This window comes from Centropristis striata, chromosome 3, assembly GCF_030273125.1.
Source record: "Centropristis striata isolate RG_2023a ecotype Rhode Island chromosome 3, C.striata_1.0, whole genome shotgun sequence".
Classification (NCBI taxonomy): domain Eukaryota; kingdom Metazoa; phylum Chordata; class Actinopteri; order Perciformes; family Serranidae; genus Centropristis; species Centropristis striata.
Window position 1 is genome coordinate 38,452,639 of NC_081519.1, and position 21,723 is coordinate 38,474,361.

General features: G+C 38.5%; 3 protein-coding genes across 4 annotated transcripts; all 3 read left to right on the plus strand.

Moving 5' to 3' along the window:
* tubb1 (tubulin, beta 1 class VI) lies at positions 1-2,968 on the plus strand. The gene is made up of 4 exons (XM_059329314.1): positions 1-84; positions 724-832; positions 933-1,043; positions 1,442-2,968. Exons 1-4 carry the CDS (start codon positions 28-30, stop codon positions 2,575-2,577), a joined length of 1,413 nt encoding a protein of 470 aa, XP_059185297.1. The 5' UTR covers positions 1-27; the 3' UTR covers positions 2,578-2,968.
* Positions 2,969-4,285: 1,317 nt separating this feature from the next.
* Positions 4,286-11,435, plus strand: LOC131969075 (PRELI domain containing protein 3B-like). The gene is made up of 6 exons (XM_059330204.1): positions 4,286-4,442; positions 7,068-7,236; positions 8,602-8,691; positions 9,144-9,214; positions 9,323-9,425; positions 10,317-11,435. The coding sequence occupies exons 1-6, from the start codon at positions 4,411-4,413 to the stop codon at positions 10,431-10,433; spliced, it is 582 nt and encodes a 193-aa protein (XP_059186187.1). The 5' UTR covers positions 4,286-4,410; the 3' UTR covers positions 10,434-11,435.
* A 3,399-nt stretch (positions 11,436-14,834) lies between these two features.
* aurka (aurora kinase A) lies at positions 14,835-19,752 on the plus strand. Of its 2 annotated transcripts, none has more exons than XM_059327663.1 (9): positions 14,835-15,166; positions 15,389-15,454; positions 16,515-16,884; positions 16,964-17,012; positions 17,116-17,307; positions 18,183-18,321; positions 18,542-18,690; positions 18,947-19,121; positions 19,261-19,752. In XM_059327663.1, the coding sequence occupies exons 2-9, from the start codon at positions 15,392-15,394 to the stop codon at positions 19,438-19,440; spliced, it is 1,317 nt and encodes a 438-aa protein (XP_059183646.1). In that variant the 5' UTR covers positions 14,835-15,166; positions 15,389-15,391; the 3' UTR covers positions 19,441-19,752. The 2 variants fall into 2 exon arrangements, with proteins under 2 accessions (XP_059183646.1, XP_059183654.1); XM_059327671.1 differs by having other exon boundaries at positions 16,515-16,882; positions 16,968-17,012.
* The last annotated feature ends 1,971 nt before the right edge of the window (positions 19,753-21,723 follow it).

Genomic DNA, 21,723 nt, shown 5'->3' on the forward strand with positions numbered 1-21,723 from the left:
TGCTCTGTGTACTGTAGCACCATCATCATGCGTGAAATTGTACATCTGCAAATTGGACAATGTGGGAACCAGATCGGCTCAAAGGTAAAAAATAATAACAATAATAATAATTAATAATGATAAAATCCTTCACAAGTTATATTGTTGATGCTTGAAGTCACTGTTTCAAAGTTTCTCACACTAGTTGAGACATAATTATGTTTTAATGTAAATATTTTAATTAAATTACTTTAAAAATAAATATGATTATTTTACTTAAATATATATTTATATATATGCTGCATATCTTGACTGTTCCTTTAGTTGGTGTCCCTCCCCAACAGGTTTGAGTGACACAGGGTGTTCCCTGCCAAGCATTCAGGGAAAAGATAAGCGCAAAAGCGAGACTGGCATGGGTGTGACAATTTTTTATCATCGCTTTAGCACAAACAAGAGAGGAACTGCAAGATACAGTAAAAGTAACACATTATGCAGCTTGACTCAAAAATCGAGCGGTTATTATTCTGTTAGGTATCTTTGTCATTTTATAATGTGCAGCAGGGATTTTTTATCTGGTGAAACCAACAGATTAATAAGAAGAAATGAATTTTAGAATATACTGATCTGGGAAAGGCTCAGAGTAAACATATAGCAGTCAGTCAACCATATAAAGACCTAGATGAAAGGTGTAAAACTTCAAATCTGTTGATGTTAATATGATGGTTTCCCTCTTTGGCTTACAAGTTTTGGGAAGTGATCAGTGAAGAACATGGGCTCGATGCATCAGGCATCTATGAAGGAGACAGCCCCCTCCAGCTGGAGAGGGTCAACGTCTACTTCAATGAGGCACACGGTAATAGAGATGTTACTGTAAATAATACTGTTCTTAAACTTTAGTACAAACTGAGCACCCATCTGCCTATATTAATAATTATTTGCATTTCTTTTTGTAGGTGGTAAATTCGTGCCCAGGGCCCTGCTCGTTGACCTGGAGCCCGGTACAATGGACAGTGTAAGAGGGAGCCGCTTTGGGGGGCTTTTTCGGCCTGACAACTTCATCCACGGTGAGACACAAAAGCCTGCTGAGGCAATATAGATGTAGATATAGATATAGGTCCCTGCTTTATGTTTTCTTTTACTCTGAATGGCACCATCATTTACAAAACAAACATTATGTTGTATTAATGAAGACTTGAAACTACAGTTGCGACCATAAAAACTCATTAGGAAAATGTTGACTGAGCTAATAAATCAAGTGAGAAGTTTTCTCATTGACTTTTATACAATCAGACTTCCTTTTGCAACCAGAGGAGTCGCCCCCTGCTGACCATTTCAAAGAATGCAGGTTTAGGGTTGTTGCTTGAGTGTGCATAATGTTTTTCTATTTTATGTTTTCATTATTGATGTTGAGTATCTCCCTCCATAAATTCTTTAGTAAAATTAATTTATGTTGGTGTTAAAGGGAACTCAGGAGCTGGGAATAACTGGGCGAAGGGCCACTACACAGAGGGGGCGGAGCTGGTGGAGCAGGTGATTGACAGAGTGAGGCACGAGAGTGAAAGCTGTGATTGCCTGCAGGGCTTCCAGCTGGTTCACTCACTGGGGGGTGGCACCGGTTCTGGCATGGGAACCCTCATCATCAACAAGATCCGAGAGGAGTACCCTGACCGCATCCTGAACACCTTCAGCATCATGCCCTCCCCAAAAGTCTCTGACACGGTGGTGGAGCCCTACAATGCCACCCTGTCAGTCCACCAGCTCCTGGAGAACACAGATGAGACCTTTTGCATCGACAACGAGGCCCTCTATGACATTTGCTTCCGCACTCTGAAACTGACCACGCCGACTTACGGGGACCTCAACCACTTGGTCTGCATGACCATGAGCGGTGTCACAACCTCCCTGAGATTCCCCGGACAGCTCAACGCAGACCTAAGGAAGCTAGCTGTCAACATGGTGCCTTTCCCTCGCCTCCACTTCTTCATGCCAGGCTTTGCTCCCCTGACGGCCCGTGGCAGCCACCAGTATAGAGCCCTCACGGTGCCTGAGCTCACCCAGCAGATGTTTGATGCCCGCAACATGATGACGGCGTGCGACCCGAGGCGAGGACGCTACCTCACTGTTGCAGGCATCTTCCGTGGCCAGATGTCCACCAAACAAGTCGACGAACAGATGCTTGCAATGCAGCAGAAAAACAGCAACTACTTTGTGGACTGGATCCCCCATAACGTCAAGGTTGCTGTGTGTGACATCCCACCCCGAGGCCTAAAAATGTCCTCCACCTTCATCGGCAACAACACGGCCATTCAAGAGATATTCCGTCGTGTGGGCGAGCAGTTCTCCATGATGTTCAGACGGAAAGCTTTTCTCCACTGGTACACAGGGGAGGGGATGGATGAACTGGAGTTCACTGAGGCAGAGAACAACCTCAACGACTTGGTGTCGGAGTACCAGCAGTACCAAGACGCTACTGCTGATCTAGAATGGGAGAAGGAAGAGGAAGAAGAGGAGGGAACACAACAACAGGTTGGGTCTCGGATGGAGGCTCAACAGTTCAAAACAGTGACTGAAACAACGGTAGAAACTGTAGCTGAGTAGAGGACATAGGACATCAGGTCGTGTGGTGTGTATGTTTAACAACTTGTTGGAATCATGTGGATAAAAAACATGTGATTGTTGGTCTAAAAAAGAACTCTTATTTTGTAGTTTTAATTGATCAAAATCAACCATTTTAATGATTGATTTGGACAGCCAGATGCTGTCACGTATTAAACAATTATTATTGTCTTTTATGTATTCTTTCAATGTTTTGCATGCTTGATATGCTTGTTTCTGAGAGGTTCTTTCTTTGATTGTAAAAATGAGAAAATTCATGATATTGTTTGCATGCATAAACAGTATGGAAAAGTGTATGTTATGCCAGCTCTATATAATCCACAGCCATAAAAAATGAAATTGTTAAATTAAAACTGTGTCTATATTTTTGTCGCACAAACAGTAAATATTGCATTGTTTTGTATCAGAGTTAAGATGGTAATTAAAAACAGTAAAACAAAAGAGTGAAGATTTATTATTGAGGGTACATTCATTACAGCAAATAGAAAACAAATGTGTTTTCTTTTTCTTCATTTTTATAATTTCTAATGAAACTGGGTTAAATGTAACTAAACTCAGCTGCAGTGATGGACAGCAGACTGACAGCACAGTGACACCGTTCAAGGCTGTCACACAGTTTCCTGCAACAGTTACGAGGCTGGGACATAGAGATTACACATAAGTTGGCCAGCGTGTCTGCACTCTGAGATAAGGGCACATGACGTGGATATATCTGCACACAGCTGAACTCAAGTCGAACACTAGACTCACCCATAGGTGAAACAGGGATAAAGGAGATAATACTGCATGCAACCCATATGTAAATAAGTAAATGGGACAAAGACAGTGTTGCCTCAGCGAGGCCAATCAGCTTAAAGATACAAAGTGGGAATGGGGTCAAGAAAGCAACTTAACCACAGATCGGGTTAAGAAGCAATAAAATGTGACCAAAGGGGTATTTTAGCAGTTTTGTATTAAGCTTAATGAATGACTATGAGTTATTGTATAAGTGATAAGTTATTATATAAGTACTGCCATTGTCTGCTCACAAACTAAAAAACAACAACATAAAAAAACATATATATATATTTTTTAATAAATTCAAACTCACAAACTAAAAAACACTAACAAAAAAAGTAACTAAAACTCACATAAAAAAATCATACATACATACATATATATATATATATATATATATATATATTTATTTTTTTATTTTTTATTATTATTATTTTTTTATTAATTAATTTTTGCTGTTGCAAGGTTACTTGAGGATTCTCTTTTTCAAATCAACTGTTTTGGCTCATGTAGCAGCTGCAAAGAATAACATGAAATATCCCTAAAATAGTCCACAGAGGCATAAAGTAATACTGACTAAAGTAATTCGTTTTGCATGAAGATTTGAGCATGAATTGGCATTGTTGTGTCAACAGCATGCTGTCTCTCACTCATTCAAGGTTGCAGAGAACATTCAACCTTCACTGAGCAGAATTGTGTAACATCAGAGGTTAAATGTGACGCCATGCTGTGCGTTGCATAGCTGAATAGTAAATATACTGCATGCTGCAGGTTAAATGTGATAGTCATATCGCTTTCTGTCGCTCCATTGTGAAGGCTAAATATATAAAAAATATTTAATTCAGTGTTCTCCAGTGGGTTCATGCGGATTGCAAGCGAGCGGAAATGCGTAATGCTCCTCATGTGACTGCTGTACAGTGGGAGGGGACTGGCACTTGTCTTTGAACGCGGTTCACTGATTTCAGACAGTGTGACTGCACCTACCGGCTCATCTGCACCTCCACTCCGGCATCACCAGCAGCTGTCAGCTACTTCAACATGAAGATCTGGGCATCAGAGCACATATTCAAGTGAGTAGTTTATTAAGCTACGTTACTTGTTTCTTTTTTTTTTATCCCGGTGATATCTGTAGAGATGGTTCAAAGCTGTGTGAGGTTCATTGTCAGATAACGCCAGCTGTCTTCGTGTTAAATCCGGTGAACAGCACACGCACATAAACGTGTGACTGAAACTTAAAGCAGAAAAAGCTGCTAACTATAACGTTAGTGTTTCTAGGTAGTATGCTAGTAGCAGAAGCTAACGATACCACCGTTACATAAACCAGATTCACGAATCAGCAAAGGCAGTAGGTGGCTTTTTCTATAAATAAATCACTATATGAGACACCAGTAACGTACACTTTGTTTCCTTTTGAATTAACGTAACCCCCCGTGTCAAATATATGAATATACGACGGTCAGTGTGGTTGCAGAAAAAAAAAAGCTGTCAAATTGCGTAATCCGCCGGTCAGGGCCAGCCCCCAGCGCGCGACCTTTCCCCTACATTTCTTTCTTTTTGACGTGCCTGGTTGCGTCATTCGGTTGCGTCGGCGCGTTCACGTGTCTCCATGGCATCCATCGACCACTGCGTTCGATTCTTCTTTATTTTACAACGCTATGGTAACAAAATGAAATAAAATTAGTAAGATATTAGTGAGGCAGAATATCGTTTCATATCGCAACTCTCTCAGTGTATTTGAATCTCAACTTTGGATATGTGGGCAGCCATTGAGAGGACAGGAATCAGGCTAAATCAAAATAGCATAGTCAATCAATTTAAATAAAAAAAAATAAAATAAATAAATAAATAAATAAATAAATAAATAAATAAATAAATATATATAATAGATACATGCAGTTAACACATAAAATTAAATTTAATAGAAATACAACAAATAAGAAAATGCTATATGTATAAGCAATTCATCAAACTTAAGTTTTATAATAGACATACAATCACATACAGTACATAAAACAAACATACAGTGTAAAAGGCTTTATATCACCTAATATTAAAAAAAAGTGCTTATGCAATTCAATTCAAAAAGGCATCTAATAAATAATAGCAGTAAAAAGTAGCATATAAAAACAGTGCTTATATACTTCAAAGACACAAATACCAGTGTTTCCACATATAGGACCTTGGATTGGTCAACTGTATAATGACATTATTATGGGACCCCTGCAGTCTACATATTAACTAATACATCAGTCTTCTCAGGGTGGCCTGGAAGGTGTTTATCCCTAAATCACTAAAAAAAAAACTTGCTGGCACTACTACCCCTGGGCTTCTTGAGCAGGATTCTGAGACAGTCATTATACGCAACCTATCTATCTTTCTTATACCTTTATAATGTATATATTGTATATACCTATAGCGTTTTCTTATTTGTTGTGTTTTCATTCTGTTTCATTTATGTTTAATCCATGTATCTGATTTTTAAATTCCTGTGTTTTATGTTGCTCTAACACAAAAATGTCCCCTTGTGGATTGATGTCTATGTATATGATATTTTTGCCATAAGGTCTTATGAGCTAAATTCTAGTAGGTATTATTAGCAAAGTGTACATAAGTATTAAAGGTTAAAAATGCCCCCTGTAGTGGTCTGTTATTATATATTATACTACTGAATTATTTCCACTGAGACATCATTTGACTGTTGTCGTTGGTCAAATTTGAACTGTTTTATATACTCAAAGATACTTTAATCTGTAACAATGCATAATAATAATGTCTTGACTGATACCAATTCAAGAGGGCAAATATTCACCAATATGGCGTTCTATATAGTTCATTTCTTAGCTGGTATAAAAATATGGGTTTCATATGGATTGTTCACCAATTCTGCAGTGATATGACTCTGCAAAGGTCCTCAGAAGGCTGCTTTCTTAAACCAATAATTTAACAAATAAGTGCAGTATATTTAACATTAGTAAACATTGTGCATACAATTTGCTACATTCACAACATCATCACCATCTTTGGAGAAATAGTCCAACACCTTACGCCCTACAGCAATATCTGTAGGTGATAGAAGAAAGAACATTTTATTTGTACAGCGCCCAGCTGGACAAACTAAATGACAGTGACACAATTTGTAAATCAACCCAAGCACTGTTTTCTGCATCATATGTTCTGTAAAAAAGTTTATTGGACAACACTTTGTATATTGGACCAATAGCTACTGATATGCCTGGGATTGACCAATATAGTCCAACCAATACATCTGTCATACTGTAATGATAATTTATAAGATGATCATATATGTTATATGTAAAATGTTAATGTGAAAAATACCTACAGCTTGTCAGATAAATTTAATATCTGGAATATAGCGGAGAAAAGTTCAAAGTACAATGAAAAGAAAAGGACAAGTACTTCCAAACTCTACTTGCATGCAGTACTTTAGTAGATGTAGGTAGTTACATTCCACCACTGACTACACATATTTGTTTAAGAATGTATTGAGTTTTTATCATGAAAATACAAAAAGTATGTTCAAATGTTGTTTATCAGTTCTCGTTTTCACTTTTAACCCCAAAAACACACGTTTCTAAACATTGTACCTTACTATCTAGTTAGTCATTGTGTGCAGTTGCATGAATTTTTATTACAATGCTTCATTAATATTTTGTTTTTTGGCTTGCCTTCAACAGCCATCCTTGGGAGACGGTAACCAAGGCTGCCATGCAGAAATATCCAAACCCCATGAACCCCAGTGTGATCGGCGTGGACGTGTTGGACAGAGACATCGACAAAAAGGGACGCCTCCACAGCAAAAGACTGCTCAGCACAGAGTGGGGCCTTCCATCCATAGTGAAATCTGTGAGTTTCAATTCCCAAACTGGTCTTCAGTCTCAGAATGTCAAACTTTTCTGTAGTAACCTTGTGATTTGGTCACACATGTGACTCACTTAGGAAACACATGACCTGACAAGTATGTCCTCGTGGTCCTGGTGCCTCCTGCTGACTTGAAATTACTTAAAAAGTCAGACGATAAAACACGACACACTAATCCTGTTATAGCCTGAGTCGGGCATGTACCGGAGCTATAGTGCAGGTTAATACTTTCCAACCAGCAAGCGTGACCTTAACCCGTGAGGCTATTTCTGTCCAAGGCAGCAGCCGCAGACCTGGGTGCTGATGGGAGCACAGAGGATATAGTTTATGGCATTGTGCCACGGCTCGTGTTGTACAGGACACCGTAGTGCCATTGCAGTCATTGCTGAGATGTAACCGCTGATAGCATGTGATGTAACTTTCCAGCTGGCTTACTACTCGAGGTCACTAGAATGAAAAGCAGTGACGGAGGACTCTGGATTTGTGCAACAGGTCATTTCCACTGTGCCTTTGATTCCATGAATTAAGTAATGATAAGGCTGGAGGAGATAACATCATGTTTAAGCCTGTGTAAACATCGGCCAGCCGGCTGCTGTTCTTTAGCACTGACCTTTGCTTAGATGTCTGACGACAGAGTTGTAGTCAGTGTCAACATCTATGAATAGCCCTTTTAATTCCAAGGTCAGCCTATGAGACAGATTGATAGCATATTAACATAGCCCTTAATGAGATTGCCCCAAAGCAAATCACTCCTGAGCCTGAGTGTGTGCGCGTGGAAGCTGGATGTATCATGAAGGAGTCTTCACGTGACGTCTACTTCCCTCTGTACTGTCTATCAAAATAAAAACGTGTTTTAACAATTACTGTATCTCCATGTATCTTACGGCACAGGAATCATTACTTTTACAACCTTACAAAAAAGTTGGCACACTGTGAAAAACGTAATAAAACCAGAATACAATGATTTGCAAATACTGTTCCACCTACATTCAATTGAATACGGTACAAAACTGAGATATTAATGCTCGAACTGAAAATCTTTTATTTTGAAAAATTAGGGTAGGTGTTAATAAATATAAGTAATTAAAGTCATAAGTGAATCAGTTGGTAAATTAAGAAACCATTTCAAAGATCAGACTGTCTCATTCTTCAAGAGATTCTACCAGACTAACTGAATTTCCCCTTGGGGATGAATAAAATCATTTTGATTGATTGATTGATTGATTGATTTGAGGTATAAAACGGCTGCACAATTATTATTTTTTAAAATTAAATAACATATCAATTGTATTATACATCAGTTAATATCAGTTTGTTGTAAAATTTGTGTTTGTGTGTCTTTGTCTTCAGATCATTGGAAACTCGCGAACATACACATATGTTCAGGAGCACTCAGTTGTGGATCCCATAGAGAAGATTTTTGAACTTCAGTCCTCAAATGTAAGTACTTACAATACAGCATTCCCTTCTTAATTAGGTTCATTTTGAGATCAGCAGGAGTGAGATCTTAGTGTAAATGCAAGTCTATGTCTTATATCCATCTATAAATGGAAGATTTTTACCCACTTTGTTTCCTGGTGCATATTGTTATGAAACCCCTTTGCTACTAAACACATTCTGTTTTGGATGTTTTAACCAAAAACACCATCTCGATCCTCTTTTTCACGACTTCCATTTGTCTGCAAACATGCATGCTTAGTTGGTTAATAGGTGAAGCATCTCTGGAATGAAGTCTTGGTTGTTCCACAGGTCGATAGCTCATGTTTCAACAATGAAAATTCTGCACTAAGACTTGTCTGACAACTCTCACTGTGAACTATGACACTGTTCAATACATTTTATATTTTATCTTTTCATTAACAAATTCATTTCTTGTGATAATTCCTCTCCAGATCACTTTCACAAACATGGTGTCTGTGGATGAGAAGTTAACGTACAAGCCACACCCTGAGGATAAAGACAAGTAAGTCTTTTATATATATATAAGTCAGGGTGCAGGATAACTCTTGAATTTCTGAACCCATTTGACCAATGATTTTTTAAAATCTTTTTACCTCTGTCAACTCTATAGAACAATCCTGACCCAGGAGGCGATCATCTCTGTGAAAGGAGTGAGTCTCAGCAGTTACTTGGAGGGAGTAATGGCGAGCACAATCTCTGCTAACGCTGGAAAGGTAAGAGATCCCACACAACTGTCTCTCACATAGCACCCAAAACATGTGTGAGGCACTTTTCTGGTAGTTCCCAATATGAAAAATTTAAACCCCTTAAGGATTTTATACAGAATTTGGGGATAGGGACAGTGGACACTTAGGGTGAGATAGCAGGTCAACAGTAGATGCCATGTAGAAGTGGTGCACATCATCTGAAAGCTGTTTACCTGAAAATTAATTTGAGAGGCAGCTCAGCACCATGTGCAAGTTGTTCTAGTCATACAACTGTAATAAAAATGAATTGATTCATTTATTTATCCAAACTACTCCAGAAAGGGCCATGTGGCTGCAGGTTTTCCTTCCAACGAAGCAGAAGCACAACAGGCGCGAGTCATGTGATCAACTGATCTCAGTGTTCAAACAGCTGATCAGTCCAATCAGGTGTGTTCTTGATTGGTCGGAACAAAAACCTGCAGCAACCTTTATGGAATAGTTTGGATTTTTGGTGTTGATACCATTTGTCACAAATTTTGGTGTGAAGTTTTGCCTTTTTTATTTTACTTGAGTTGATAAAAAAAAAAAAAAAAAATACCACTTAAAGTCACCAAGACCTTGAGGAACACCAGAGAAAAATCCATGCTGTGATTTGCTAAAAGAAACTGACATTTTGGAGATTTCTACAAGAATTGGCGATTGGAGGTCGAGTACTTTTGTTTCTTTTAGAAGATTTTGGAAAATCCTCAAATCTTCTAGTTTCACATGATTCCAGTATCTTACCAGTAGCTTTAACTACCAACCCTAATTTCTTTAAATGTAATACGTGATTCTTGTCCGTCCCTCTGTTCAGTTTGATGTCCCTTCGCATTCCCTCCTATGGAAGAACTAATTTTTTTTGTTGTTGTTCTTTATCAGGGCCGTGAAGCCATGGAGTGGGTAATCAGGCGACTGAATGCAGAGATCGAGGAGCTGGCAGCTACAGCACGCGGAACCATGCGGACCCCCATGGCTGCTGCGGTCACTGAGAAATGACACCTGCCTCTCTTTTCCATCAGGGTCTGAGAAAAAAAACTGCACACCAGTACGACCAGTCTCCCTTTATGATGCTCTGATGCTGTTTTTTGGTGCTCTGGAGTTTTTTGTATTATTTGAGGGTACAATTCATCCATCTCACATACGTTTACTATCTACATTAGATATATTTTTGACAGCAGAATGCAACATAAAGGGATACTGTGTTGGTGACTCCTTGCAAGACCGCAGTGATGAGAGACTGGGGTACGAGTTGAAACACCACTATTATCTGTGGGTTTGGAAACATGTAGCAAAGAGGTATCTGAAGCACTGAATGAACTGAGAACATAAGAAAAGTGCCAAAGCAGACACACGGCTTTTGTTCAGCACCTTCGCAAAAATACCTCAGAAGTCTCCTCTGGCATGAACTCTGTTTGTACAACGTCAGAGTTATAAGAATAGTGAGATGTACTGTGAAGGAAATGCCTGTTAAGACACAATGGCAGAAAACGATGCCTTGTTGAGGCAGGACAATGCATGCCAAGGGTATATGGAAGTAGGTTTCAGGTGTCAGGCAGTAAATGGATTTGGTTAACAGAGCCATCGACAGTGACATGTCAATGAAATGTGAAGCGCCAGGTTTTTTTTGGTTAGAAAGAGAGAAGGAAAGAGAGTTGTTTAACTGTTTTTGCGGGACCTCATTACCAACAAGACACTACACCAGGCGACGTATGTAAGCCTAAATATGAACTGTTTTTTGTTTTTATGTGAAAACCCATGTTTGTATTTAAGTGAAACGAAGGGATCAATGTATTTGCCATATTTATGTTTTCAAAGTAATATAGAAGACCTTCTCAAATGCTGCTTTAGTTACACTTTGACATAAACAGTCTGATGTGTGACCTTTAGTTTAGTTTTACTTTATCTGAACGTGACGGTTTTATCAATGTGCACAAGACTGCTGTTCCTCAGTTAGAACTAAGGTTGTCACGTTACCAGGATTTTACACTTTGATACAACGCCAGTATAAAAAAATAATTACTTGATACCTTTTGATACCATGGCAAAACAAAAGTCCTGTGCTTTTTGTCTCTGAACAACCTGCACTCCATACAGAGAAAGTCACTGAACACATACCAGCATTTTAAAGATTTGGTGCTTTTGATACTACAGATTGTATAATTTACAGAGATTGTATCATTTTAAAGATGTGGTATCTAAAGAGTATCGAAACTTTTGACAACCTTAGTTGTAACAGTCTTGGGTAAGAAGGCTGAGGGACCTTTGCATTTATTTATTTTGCACTTAAAAAACAATATCCTGCAACACAGAGAAGCTGCTCAACATGCTGACGATGCTGATAATCTGTTAATGTTTTTATATCCTTATTTGAGAAAACTTGCATTTAAGAAGGTCTTTTCTTTATTTAACGAGCAGCAGTGTGGTGAAGGTGAAGGATTTAGTTTCTTTAATAAATATATATATTTTTTACCAGTAACAGAAATATTTATTTAAAGAAGTAGTGGGTTGCAACTTGGGTTAAGCATTAGGGAATGTGATATTAAATGCGCAGTTGAAATTGTAAGTGTATTTTTCAGGGTAACTCTGAAAAAAGGGGGTTTTTATCAACTCCAGAATGTGGGAATAAATATTTTAAATTGATAATAAAAGCTTGTTTCCAGCAATTCTTTAAATTAGGTGCATTGGCTTAAGATATAAATGCATTCAGCAAAATTAATTTTCTTTTTTTGAGTTGGCATTCAAAATATGATTTATAATATTTAACATGGAATGGATATTCAGCAATGAATCGTTATTTATAAGTAGCAAGTGATATGACTGAGTTGAAATAGTAGTTTTAGTCATTGTTTTTGTGGGGCTCAGTCAAGAGATGCTCACTAAATCCATTCCATCCAGAAGTCACTGTTAGGTAAAGGGTGTGAAGTTTAAATAATCAGAGTCTGCACACTGGAACACCTACAGTAGGTGTAGGCCAGTACAACTGCATTTTTCTGACATTGCTCACTCGATATGTAATTCATGTTTGAATTGCAAGAGGTACATGCTGCCACACTGTGGCCAAATGCTAGACTTCCAGTTTCATCCTGAGAAATACTGTGACAAAAGATTTAATGAAATGTCATCCTGGAAAAAGTTCACATCTCACCTTGACAAATGTTTTTGGGCCAAAATCAATTATGTGTAGCTGTTTTTAAAGTGACAGGCTGGGGAAAAGTGGGAATGGTTGAGAATAAAGTTATTTAAATTATTAACTATGACCTGTGCCTTTTCCTTTTTTTCTTTTATGTGTAGCATGTATTAGACATACATGCATGTATAGCATGTAGCATATATGTCTTAATGATGTTTGTTTTTTTTGTCCATTGTGGCTATTTTTATTTTTATTTTTTGCTTCTGTCAATTTTTGTTTTCACTATTGCGTTGCCAAAAACAACAACAATTAACTGAAAAAGGGTAACAAGGAAATACAAATGTCTATTAATTTTCCTTTATATGACCCCACCCCACTTCCCCAACCCCTTCCTAATAACACAAGAAAAAGACATTACACTAACAATACCATATTAATAACAAAAATCATACATAAACCCACCTAGGAAAGAATAAATTGCAACACAGCAACAAAAAACAAAAGATAGAAAGGAAAAGTTACATAAAAAGTTTGCTGTATACCTGCACTAAGTAGTAGTCCAACTAATTTCCATTCTTGTCTCAATGCTAATTATTAAGAAGGTTTCAAGATTTCACACATGCAAGTTAACCTGTCTGATACTATACATGATGTCATAGCTTAGTACTTCAATTAGTTTTCTTCCAATGAAGAGTCATAAGCTGTTTGCTTGCAATATATAATGTACAATCTTTAAATGTATATTCCTTTTATCTTAGTTTTAAGGACCTTTTGAAGTTTAAAATGTAAATCTAAGCTTCAGGAAGGTTCTCTAAAGAGGTGATTCTGTCCATTGCGTTTAACTTCCTTCCAAAATTTGTATATAAATATATAGATAGATGGATATAAATATTTTTATATAGAGATATGTAATTTCCGAGATAACCGTAGAGCTCAGGCCCTTTCTGCTGCTGCTGCCCTCTTTTTTGTGTGTCTTTATTGACAATTAAGGAACATTACAATCATGAGGCCAGACAAAAAGGGATTTCAAGAAACAAATGTCATGAAACAAAGAACTAATCAGGACAAATAGAAGTAAAAAATATTAAATAATAATGAAAAAAGAAAAAGAGGTACACACATTAGAATACGAAGTACATAAAGTCTGTGCATTCACTGATAATGATAAAAAAAATCATATAGTTATTAGAAATTAAGGTTATACATTCATCGGGCTGTCATAATATTGAATAAATAGTTCATTTTTTTGTCTTTTACAATTCTGAGAGACTTAAGAAGATAGTTGAATTCAAGTAGAAACACCTTAAACTTTGGCTTAGTTTTGAGAAATCTGTGTTTGTGTATAAAGAACTTACAAGAGAGAATTAAGAAATTAGCTAAAAATTCAACAGATTTGTTACAATGAGTAAAATAACAGAACATTTTTTGGTGAATAGGTATGAGACATTAAGAAAGTTAGATAAATGGTTTCTCCATCCAGTCCATCCAAAAATCCTGCACAACATAACATTCACAAAATGCATGAGAAATAGATTCCTCCACATCACAGAAGACACATTTACTATCTCTATCCATAAACTTAGATAAGCTGCTGCTGCCCTCTGCTGTTTTTTTTCCAGATCTGTATTAACAATGAGAGAAATAAAGACATTCAGGATATAAACAAGACATACAAAGAAAATGTGAGTTAAGAGAAACTTAAGAGAAATAAATGACTTAGGCGATTTTTGAATATGCCTTTGTGACTTAAGCAAGATATGGTAACACTTTATTTTGAAGTGAACATGACATGGGATGTGTCATGAACATTAATGACACTTTGAAGTAACATTAATGCTCATGATATGTCATGTTTCTGACAGGCTTATGTGACTTTTATGTAGACACCTTCAGAATAAAGTGTTACCATATCTTGCTTAAGTTACAAAGGCATGTTTAAAAAAATTGCCTAAGTTTTTTATTTCTCTTAAGTTGCACAATTTACACACAGTGTGATTACTATGCCAATAGCCATCCTTTGTTACATCATTTTTGAGTGAAATGATCAATAAATGTCATATGTTACACTTTTGGTGAATTTTTTTGTGTTTCCTGCAAAAGTTGATTATTTTAACAGGGTGACGATATGTTCATGCTGCTGCCCTCTGCTGTTTCGGGAGGATTTCCTCTGACGCAAGTTATAGTAGTTTGCGTCAGCCAATGGTGAGCAAGCACAGAGCATTCTCTCAGCCAATTGGAGCCTTAGATGTATTTAAAGGTTTTGAATAGAGGGCCGTTTGAATTCTAACCAGTAGTGTTTGGGGGAAGTGTTAGCGTGCTTTGAAGCTCAATTCGCAAGACTTTGTATTTTACTTTTCTTTATATTTATCTTCGTTTACCTTCTTACAACATCGAGTCGGCTTTTCAAAGGTTTTACTGTAGCGTTAACAAATTAATGTGGCGGTAACGTTACGGCGAATATTTATGTAGCCGTTAACATCAGCTCACGTAGCTGCTAGCTAACGAGAGTAAAGCTACTTGCTGGAGAGCTGCTCTGGGTTTAAACTCTAGAAAAATTATCGACCAGTTGCTCTTTGTGACTGGGCAATAACGTGTTTAGGTAAGTAACGTTATCTACTATTCATTTATTAGTTTCATATTTGGTGTTTTGCATGCCATGCTTAGCAAAACGGTACCGTTGGCTAACGACAGGTCAGGTTAACGGTAGTTAAATGGACGTTAACCAACGACACTGAATGCCAACGTTTAAACTTTTGCAGGCCGCGTGCCGTTTTATAATCTAGTTTCTATTATCTTAATTTAAACCTTCCTCTTTTTTCAGAATATGGACTCTGCTGCGAGGCTCAGGCTGACAAAGGACAAGAACCTTCAAAGGCCCGAAGTAAAGGTAACAAACAATATTCATCCGACCATAACTTCGATCAATATAAAATAACTGCTGTCAAGTCAATTTTATTTATATAGCCCAAAATCACAAATCAGATTTGCCTTAAAGGGCTTCACAGACTTTACATGGTACGACACCTTCTGTCCGTAGACCCTTACAGCGGCCAGGGAAAAACTCCTCAAAAAACCCTTTTAACAGGGGAAAAAGAAGGAGAAACCTCAGGGAGAGACAGAGGAGGTATCCATCTCCCAGGACGGATAGAAGTGCAATAGATGTCGTGGTACAGGGCAGATCAACAGAGTAGAATAGAGTTGATGGGGGAGAGGAAGGGAGGATAGAGACGGTTGAGAGGGAGACAGAGAGGAGCAGGAGTTCTGGGAGGCGCACAGCAGAAGGTGAGGAAGCGCCACCATTGGCCAGTCGTGATGCGGTGAGTGTAGAGTGGACCAGGAGAGGAGCATTACCATCTGGGCCCGAACAAGATCCACGGCAGTGAGACCAGCAGGAATGACGCCGAGCAGGACCACAGCACGACACCCTGTGTATCATGTTGTCCGACACATTGGGCATATAGCGGCATAACTAGGGGCTGGTCCAAGGCAGGCCCGGGCTAGGGCTGGTCTCAGCAGCCATAACTATAGGCATTGTCAAAGAGGAAAGTTTTCTCTTAACTCTTAAATAAAGAGAGGGTATCTGTACTGAGACTGGGAGATGATTCCACAGGAGAGGAGCTTGATAACTGAAGGCTCTGGCTCCCGATCTAGTTTTAAGGACTTTCGGAACCATAAGTAACCTAGAATTTTGTGAGGGTAGTGCTCTAGAAGGAAATTTTGGCAAATTATCAGCTAATGATGGGGACAATGGTAATGGCCCTTAGATATGGTTTAAAACAATCGGTCGTAACACAACAGCATTAAGTTATTAGATGTGGAGAGCAGCTGAGTGTTTACTTAGCTCATGTAATGAAGAGGGACAAGAGAGTTTGCAGAATATATTCTTAATGCTTCTGTCTTCTCTTTTTTTTTTTTTTCTTAAAGTGTTTGATTTCCTTTGATTGCAGACTACCGGTGATGGGCCAAAGCGGGTCCCATTGCCACAACATTCCCAGATGGCAACAACTCCACATCAGCGAGTTCTTGGTGTGTGTAATGGACCTCAGCGCATTCCGCGGCCTATGAGCCAGCAGAAACCCGCATCTCATGTCTCTGTTGCTGTAAAGTCCACACATCCTTCTGGACAAAATGTGAACCCTGCTACTCAGGATGGAAATCGTGCAGCACAGCCCAAACGTGTTTCTCAACCAAACCAACCAAAGGCAACGATGGCCAAACCACCTTCGCAACTGGTCAAACCACTATCGGAACCAGTCAAACTACCATCAGAACCTGTCAAAACACCATCAGGACCGGCAAAGTTAGAGAAGCCACAGGGTAAGCATAATCCCAAATTTGACAAACTAATCAATAGTGTGTTTTTATGGATGCTAAAATGTATGATTTTTTTCCTTAGTGTTGGATAAACCTGCCAAGACTGATCCTGCAAACACCTCTGGATCAAAGTATGTCCAATTTATGATATTATTCATACTTATATTTTCTGTAAGTTTTTGGCAAAATTACAAACTGTTTATGGTCTATAACTATGCATGTTTCTACTCACAGCAAGCGGTGGAGCCTGGAGAATTTTGACATTGGCCGTCCCTTAGGAAAGGGTAAATTTGGCAATGTCTACCTGGCCAGAGAGCGGCAGAGTAAGTTCATCTTGGCCCTGAAGGTCCTCTTCAAGTCGCAGCTGGAGAAGGCCGGGGTGGAGCACCAGCTGAGGAGGGAAGTGGAGATTCAGTCTCACCTCAGGTAACAGGAGATTCAAACCAATCAATTTAACCCCAAATATGAATCCTTGCTGTAGTTGGGCTGATGAGAAGTTGTTTGGCAAAGTGGTCATCAATCCTGCTTAATTTTGTTGGCTGGTACAAGGTCAATGATGCATATTTTTAATGGGACAGTAACACACAATTCAAATGACATGGAAGTTAATATGAAGAGGTGAAAAAGGTCTGAAAGCTGCCACTGCTACATACTCAAAATAACTTAAAGTGATCATAGGAGCACACTAGCTAAACTGGGGGGGGGGGGGGCTTTTTGAAAAATATGTAGCATGTTTTTCTTTGGAAATATGTTTTAGTGTCGTACCTACAGTTTTGTGCAGTGAATGAAAGGAAGGGTCATGTGTGTGACACAAGTGTTCATGTGCAGCCACAGTATTGGTAAATGTGGTTCAAGTTTTAAAGCATAATCGTATGTAATTTGTATTTCTGTTTTAGAAACATAAAATCTGATTACGTCATGCCGGTCTTTCTTTAACCCATTGACACCTAAAACTTCCTGTAAAACCTCTGGGCGATTTTAAAATAAGCCCCTAAAACCTGAAGTTTTTCTGGAAATTCAACAGAAGTTTCAACGCTTCTACTAAATAATAGATTTTTCAGCCTCTGTAGCAGATAGAAATTACATTCAAAAAGTATTTGAGAGCTTATACAAATACTACAAAACGACGTATCCGCTTTCCAGGCTTCAATGGGTTAAATGCTTTGCCCAGATCCTTGGCATGAACTCTCACCACAGCTGCTGCTGAGCGTTTGCTTTGTCTAGTTGTATTAGATCTTTTGAAATATCTGTCGGATATTCCAACATTACTCAGAATACTCGTCTTCCTCACGGTCCTTCAGGCACCCCAATATCCTCCGCCTCTACGGTTACTTCCATGACTCATCTCGTGTGTATCTCCTCCTGGAGTTTGCACCCAAGGGTGAACTTTACAGTGAGCTGCAGCGCTGTGGGTGTTTTTCTGAGGAAAGAAGTGCTACAGTAAGTACAAATTTATTTAAGACATTGAAAAAAAAGTATACTTCATATGAAGAACTAATATCACACCAGCTTAGACATGTCTAAATTCTTTCAGTGAAAGTTAACTATTAATATCCTCTTGTAGTGTTTACTAAATCCAAAAATCTGTTGATGTTTAATGTCTCTCCTTGAGTGTATTTAATGTTTCAAAATGTGATGCATCTTGCATTCTCTATACTAGTACATCATGGAGCTGGCAGGTGCCCTCAACTATTGCCACAAAAAGAAGGTGATCCACAGGGACATCAAACCAGAGAACCTGTTACTCGGGGCCAACGGGGAGCTAAAGATTGCAGATTTTGGCTGGTCTGTACACACACCCTCCTCCAGGTATGCACACATGCTTTTGTACAAACACTTTAATTCTAATTGTTAACCATTTAAAGTACTTACTCTGTAGAACTTTTTGTAAGCTTTTTTCTGTTGCATTTGCAATTCACCTGTGGGGCTTCAGTGTCTCTGCTCAGGTCACGAATGATTTGTTTCATTTTTCTGTTCTATGTTTTTGTGAAGACTCCATTTTCAACCCCTCAACGTTACTATTGGCTTTCAAACTAAATGTCACATTTCTCTTCCTTTTGTTCAGGAGATCCACACTGTGTGGAACGCTGGATTACTTGCCTCCGGAGATGATTGAGGGGAAAACTCATGATGAAAAGGTGGACCTGTGGAGTCTGGGTGTCCTCTGCTACGAGTTCCTGGTTGGAAAACCCCCTTTTGAAACAAAAAGCCATGAGGAGACCTACCGCAAGATATCAAGGGTAAATCACAGATGGCTAACACCCACATGCACGGCATATTGTTAAACTGCATTGTCAACTTTTTCTTCCCATCCTGAATTTGCTATTTTGTTTAATTGCTGATTAATCTTTGTACTGGTTTTCTGTCTTTGTCATCCAGGTAGAGTACACTTACCCTGCGCATATTGATGTCAGTGCTGGAGCCAAAGACTTGGTTGCCAGGCTGCTCAAGCACAACCCTATGCACAGACTGCCAATCCAGGGAGTCCTGACCCACCCTTGGCTGGTTGAGAACAGCAAGAAACCCACAACCCCCAACACCCAAGAGCCTAGCCTGTGAGCCTATGTTCCCCTCCACCAAACACCTGAGGTCTGTAGGTTTGAGGTGTGAGATGAGTTATATGTATGTAATGAACACCAGTGTGAAGCTGATTTATCACAATCTGCTTGTACTATTGACTACAAAATTGCTTCATGTAGGTGTTCTTGTCTGTGGGCGTCTTGAGCCACTTATGTCTTTTAATCCTCTTTTTTTGTTATTCCTACCTTGTCTCACCAGTGGCATTCTATTGCCTGTAAATATTTCTTTTTTGTAATTATGATTTTTATTGAGCTTAATGCAATTACTTGAAATAAAAGATAATTTATCTTCCGTGGAATATGTGGTATTTAAGCAGTATATATTGGTTGGTGATAACTATTTTGTTTGTCTTCTTGATAAACAAGATGACTTTGCACTAACTGTCCAATGAGGGAGGTGCTTTCACCAACACCCTGCCTTTAATAAGATCCTCCACCAGCACGCAGTCAGCAGAGGGAGCTCACACACCACTAGAGTTGAACTGGGAGATCGTTACAGGCCATAGGAAGTATTATTCCACTGTCAAGTTCATAAACCTGTTCTACACTGTTAATTTCTCCTATGAATATACAAAGTTGGGTAGCATTTTGGTTTGTATCATGTTTTTTGCAAATTGAATAATTAAAGACTTTATCCACACAGATTATCGTGGAAATGGAATTGTATCTTTTTTTTTTTTTTAAATTAAAAAGTATAAATGAAAGCCAGATTTTTTTTTTTTTTTTTTTTTTTTTGAGAGTCAAAGGAGATGATTCCAGGCCTGCTGTCTGTTTTCAAGCAGGAAAAGGATACAAGGACACAAACTTTCTAATGATAACTCATACACTAAAATCTGTTTCTAAAACATTTGAAGTGAGAAAGGGGTAATGCAGTTACAATCTTGTTTCATATTCAATCAACTCTGCTTTGTGAGTTTCTTGAGTTATGGTTATCCTATCAAGTCTTCCTTATGAGATGAGGTGATTGGCTCTGTGGAGGCCATGCCAGGTGGAAATCTGTTTGGACCAGACTCATCTGCCAGAGCAAATGAATCATGAGTTTGGCAGATTGGTCTGGTTTCCAGGTTAACATGTTTCCCTATTAAGTACGTAACTAGAGATAGTGACTGAAACTTAACATTTCCGCAATGTTAAGTCCATAACTGTCTATATCAAACAACAAATATTGCAAAGCTGGTTCCTTGGAAGATGAGAAGTTATGCAAGCAACAAAAGGGGAACCTGATTAAAGGTGAATGAAAATGTTTAAAGGAAAGGTTCACCTCAAACCCCAAATCCTTTTTTTTTTTTTTTTTTTTTTTTTTTTTTTTTTAAATCTTCTTGGAATTATACTGGAAAGAATAGTTCCTGTATGAAACTGATCTCAAGTTATGTGGTTTTGTTTTAGTTATTTGGCGGTGAACTGTCCACTGGTATACCTATGAGGTATATGATGCTGAGACGTCTGCTGCTGTAATTTTTCTCTTTTGAAGCAACTGCTCTCCTGTCCGCTAGGTGGCTCTCCAGGCACGATAATGTTCAGTGAAGCTGTCTGGGAGATGATTTTACATTATTCGTCAGTAATGTTAGAATTAGTTATAGTTCATGTTTTCACTTGTGTTTGAGTCTTGAGTTTAAGTTTGTTCAGTCATGACGTCAATTGCTGTTTTTTTTCTCACTGGTTGATGGAGAATACTGAAGGAAAGTGGCAGAATTATTTTAGAAATGGTTGATTTGGCCTATTGAATTAAAGCTAAAGTCTGTTATGTCTGCTATGTGTTTAACATATATTGTGCTTTTCAGCTTTTAATCCCATGGCAATATTTGATCACTGCAGTTTCATTGCATGTGAATTGACTCTTTTAAGATGCTAGTAGTTGAGGTGAATCACATCCATCATCCGTGCATTTGCATGCACCAGGTAGTTTGGCGTTTCAACAGCTGGGGATTAGCTCACTCAGAGAATAAACGATTTGTCCAGATGTTGCGTGTGCACAACCATCAACACGGTGGATGAACAGGTCGACCATGAGGCCTGATGCATGCCTGCAGCAGAAAATCTGTCGACATGCAGGGAGGCAAGGCCCGGTTGAAAAAAAACACGAATGCCTTTATTTTCTGTAAAGACGAATCCGAAAATGTATAGAGACAGATGTAGAAGAAAAAACACGGTGGGATTTATAAAAAGGTTTTGAGTAGACACCGTAGGCCTGCATGGACCCCGCCCCCCTCACATACGACACCCACTGTATAATTATGTTTTTTCTAAGCCAGCAGGCCTTTAT

Bases quoted from the DNA above. Each gene is read 5' to 3' on its own strand.
- tubb1 (XM_059329314.1), top strand. From the start codon at position 28: ATGCGTGAAATTGTACATCTGCAAATTGGACAATGTGGGAACCAGATC. The intron at 833-932 runs GTAATAGAGATG...TTCTTTTTGTAG, and splicing joins CTACTTCAATGAGGCACACG to GTGGTAAATTCGTGCCCAGG. The intron at 1,044-1,441 runs GTGAGACACAAA...TTGGTGTTAAAG, and splicing joins GCCTGACAACTTCATCCACG to GGAACTCAGGAGCTGGGAAT.
- aurka (XM_059327663.1), top strand. From the start codon at position 15,392: ATGGACTCTGCTGCGAGGCTCAGGCTGACAAAGGACAAGAACCTTCAA. The intron at 17,013-17,115 runs GTATGTCCAATT...TTCTACTCACAG, and splicing joins GCAAACACCTCTGGATCAAA to CAAGCGGTGGAGCCTGGAGA. The intron at 18,691-18,946 runs GTATGCACACAT...CCTTTTGTTCAG, and splicing joins GTACACACACCCTCCTCCAG to GAGATCCACACTGTGTGGAA.
- LOC131969075 (XM_059330204.1), top strand. From the start codon at position 4,411: ATGAAGATCTGGGCATCAGAGCACATATTCAA. The intron at 8,692-9,143 runs GTAAGTACTTAC...ATTCCTCTCCAG, and splicing joins TTGAACTTCAGTCCTCAAAT to ATCACTTTCACAAACATGGT. The intron at 9,215-9,322 runs GTAAGTCTTTTA...TCAACTCTATAG, and splicing joins CACCCTGAGGATAAAGACAA to AACAATCCTGACCCAGGAGG.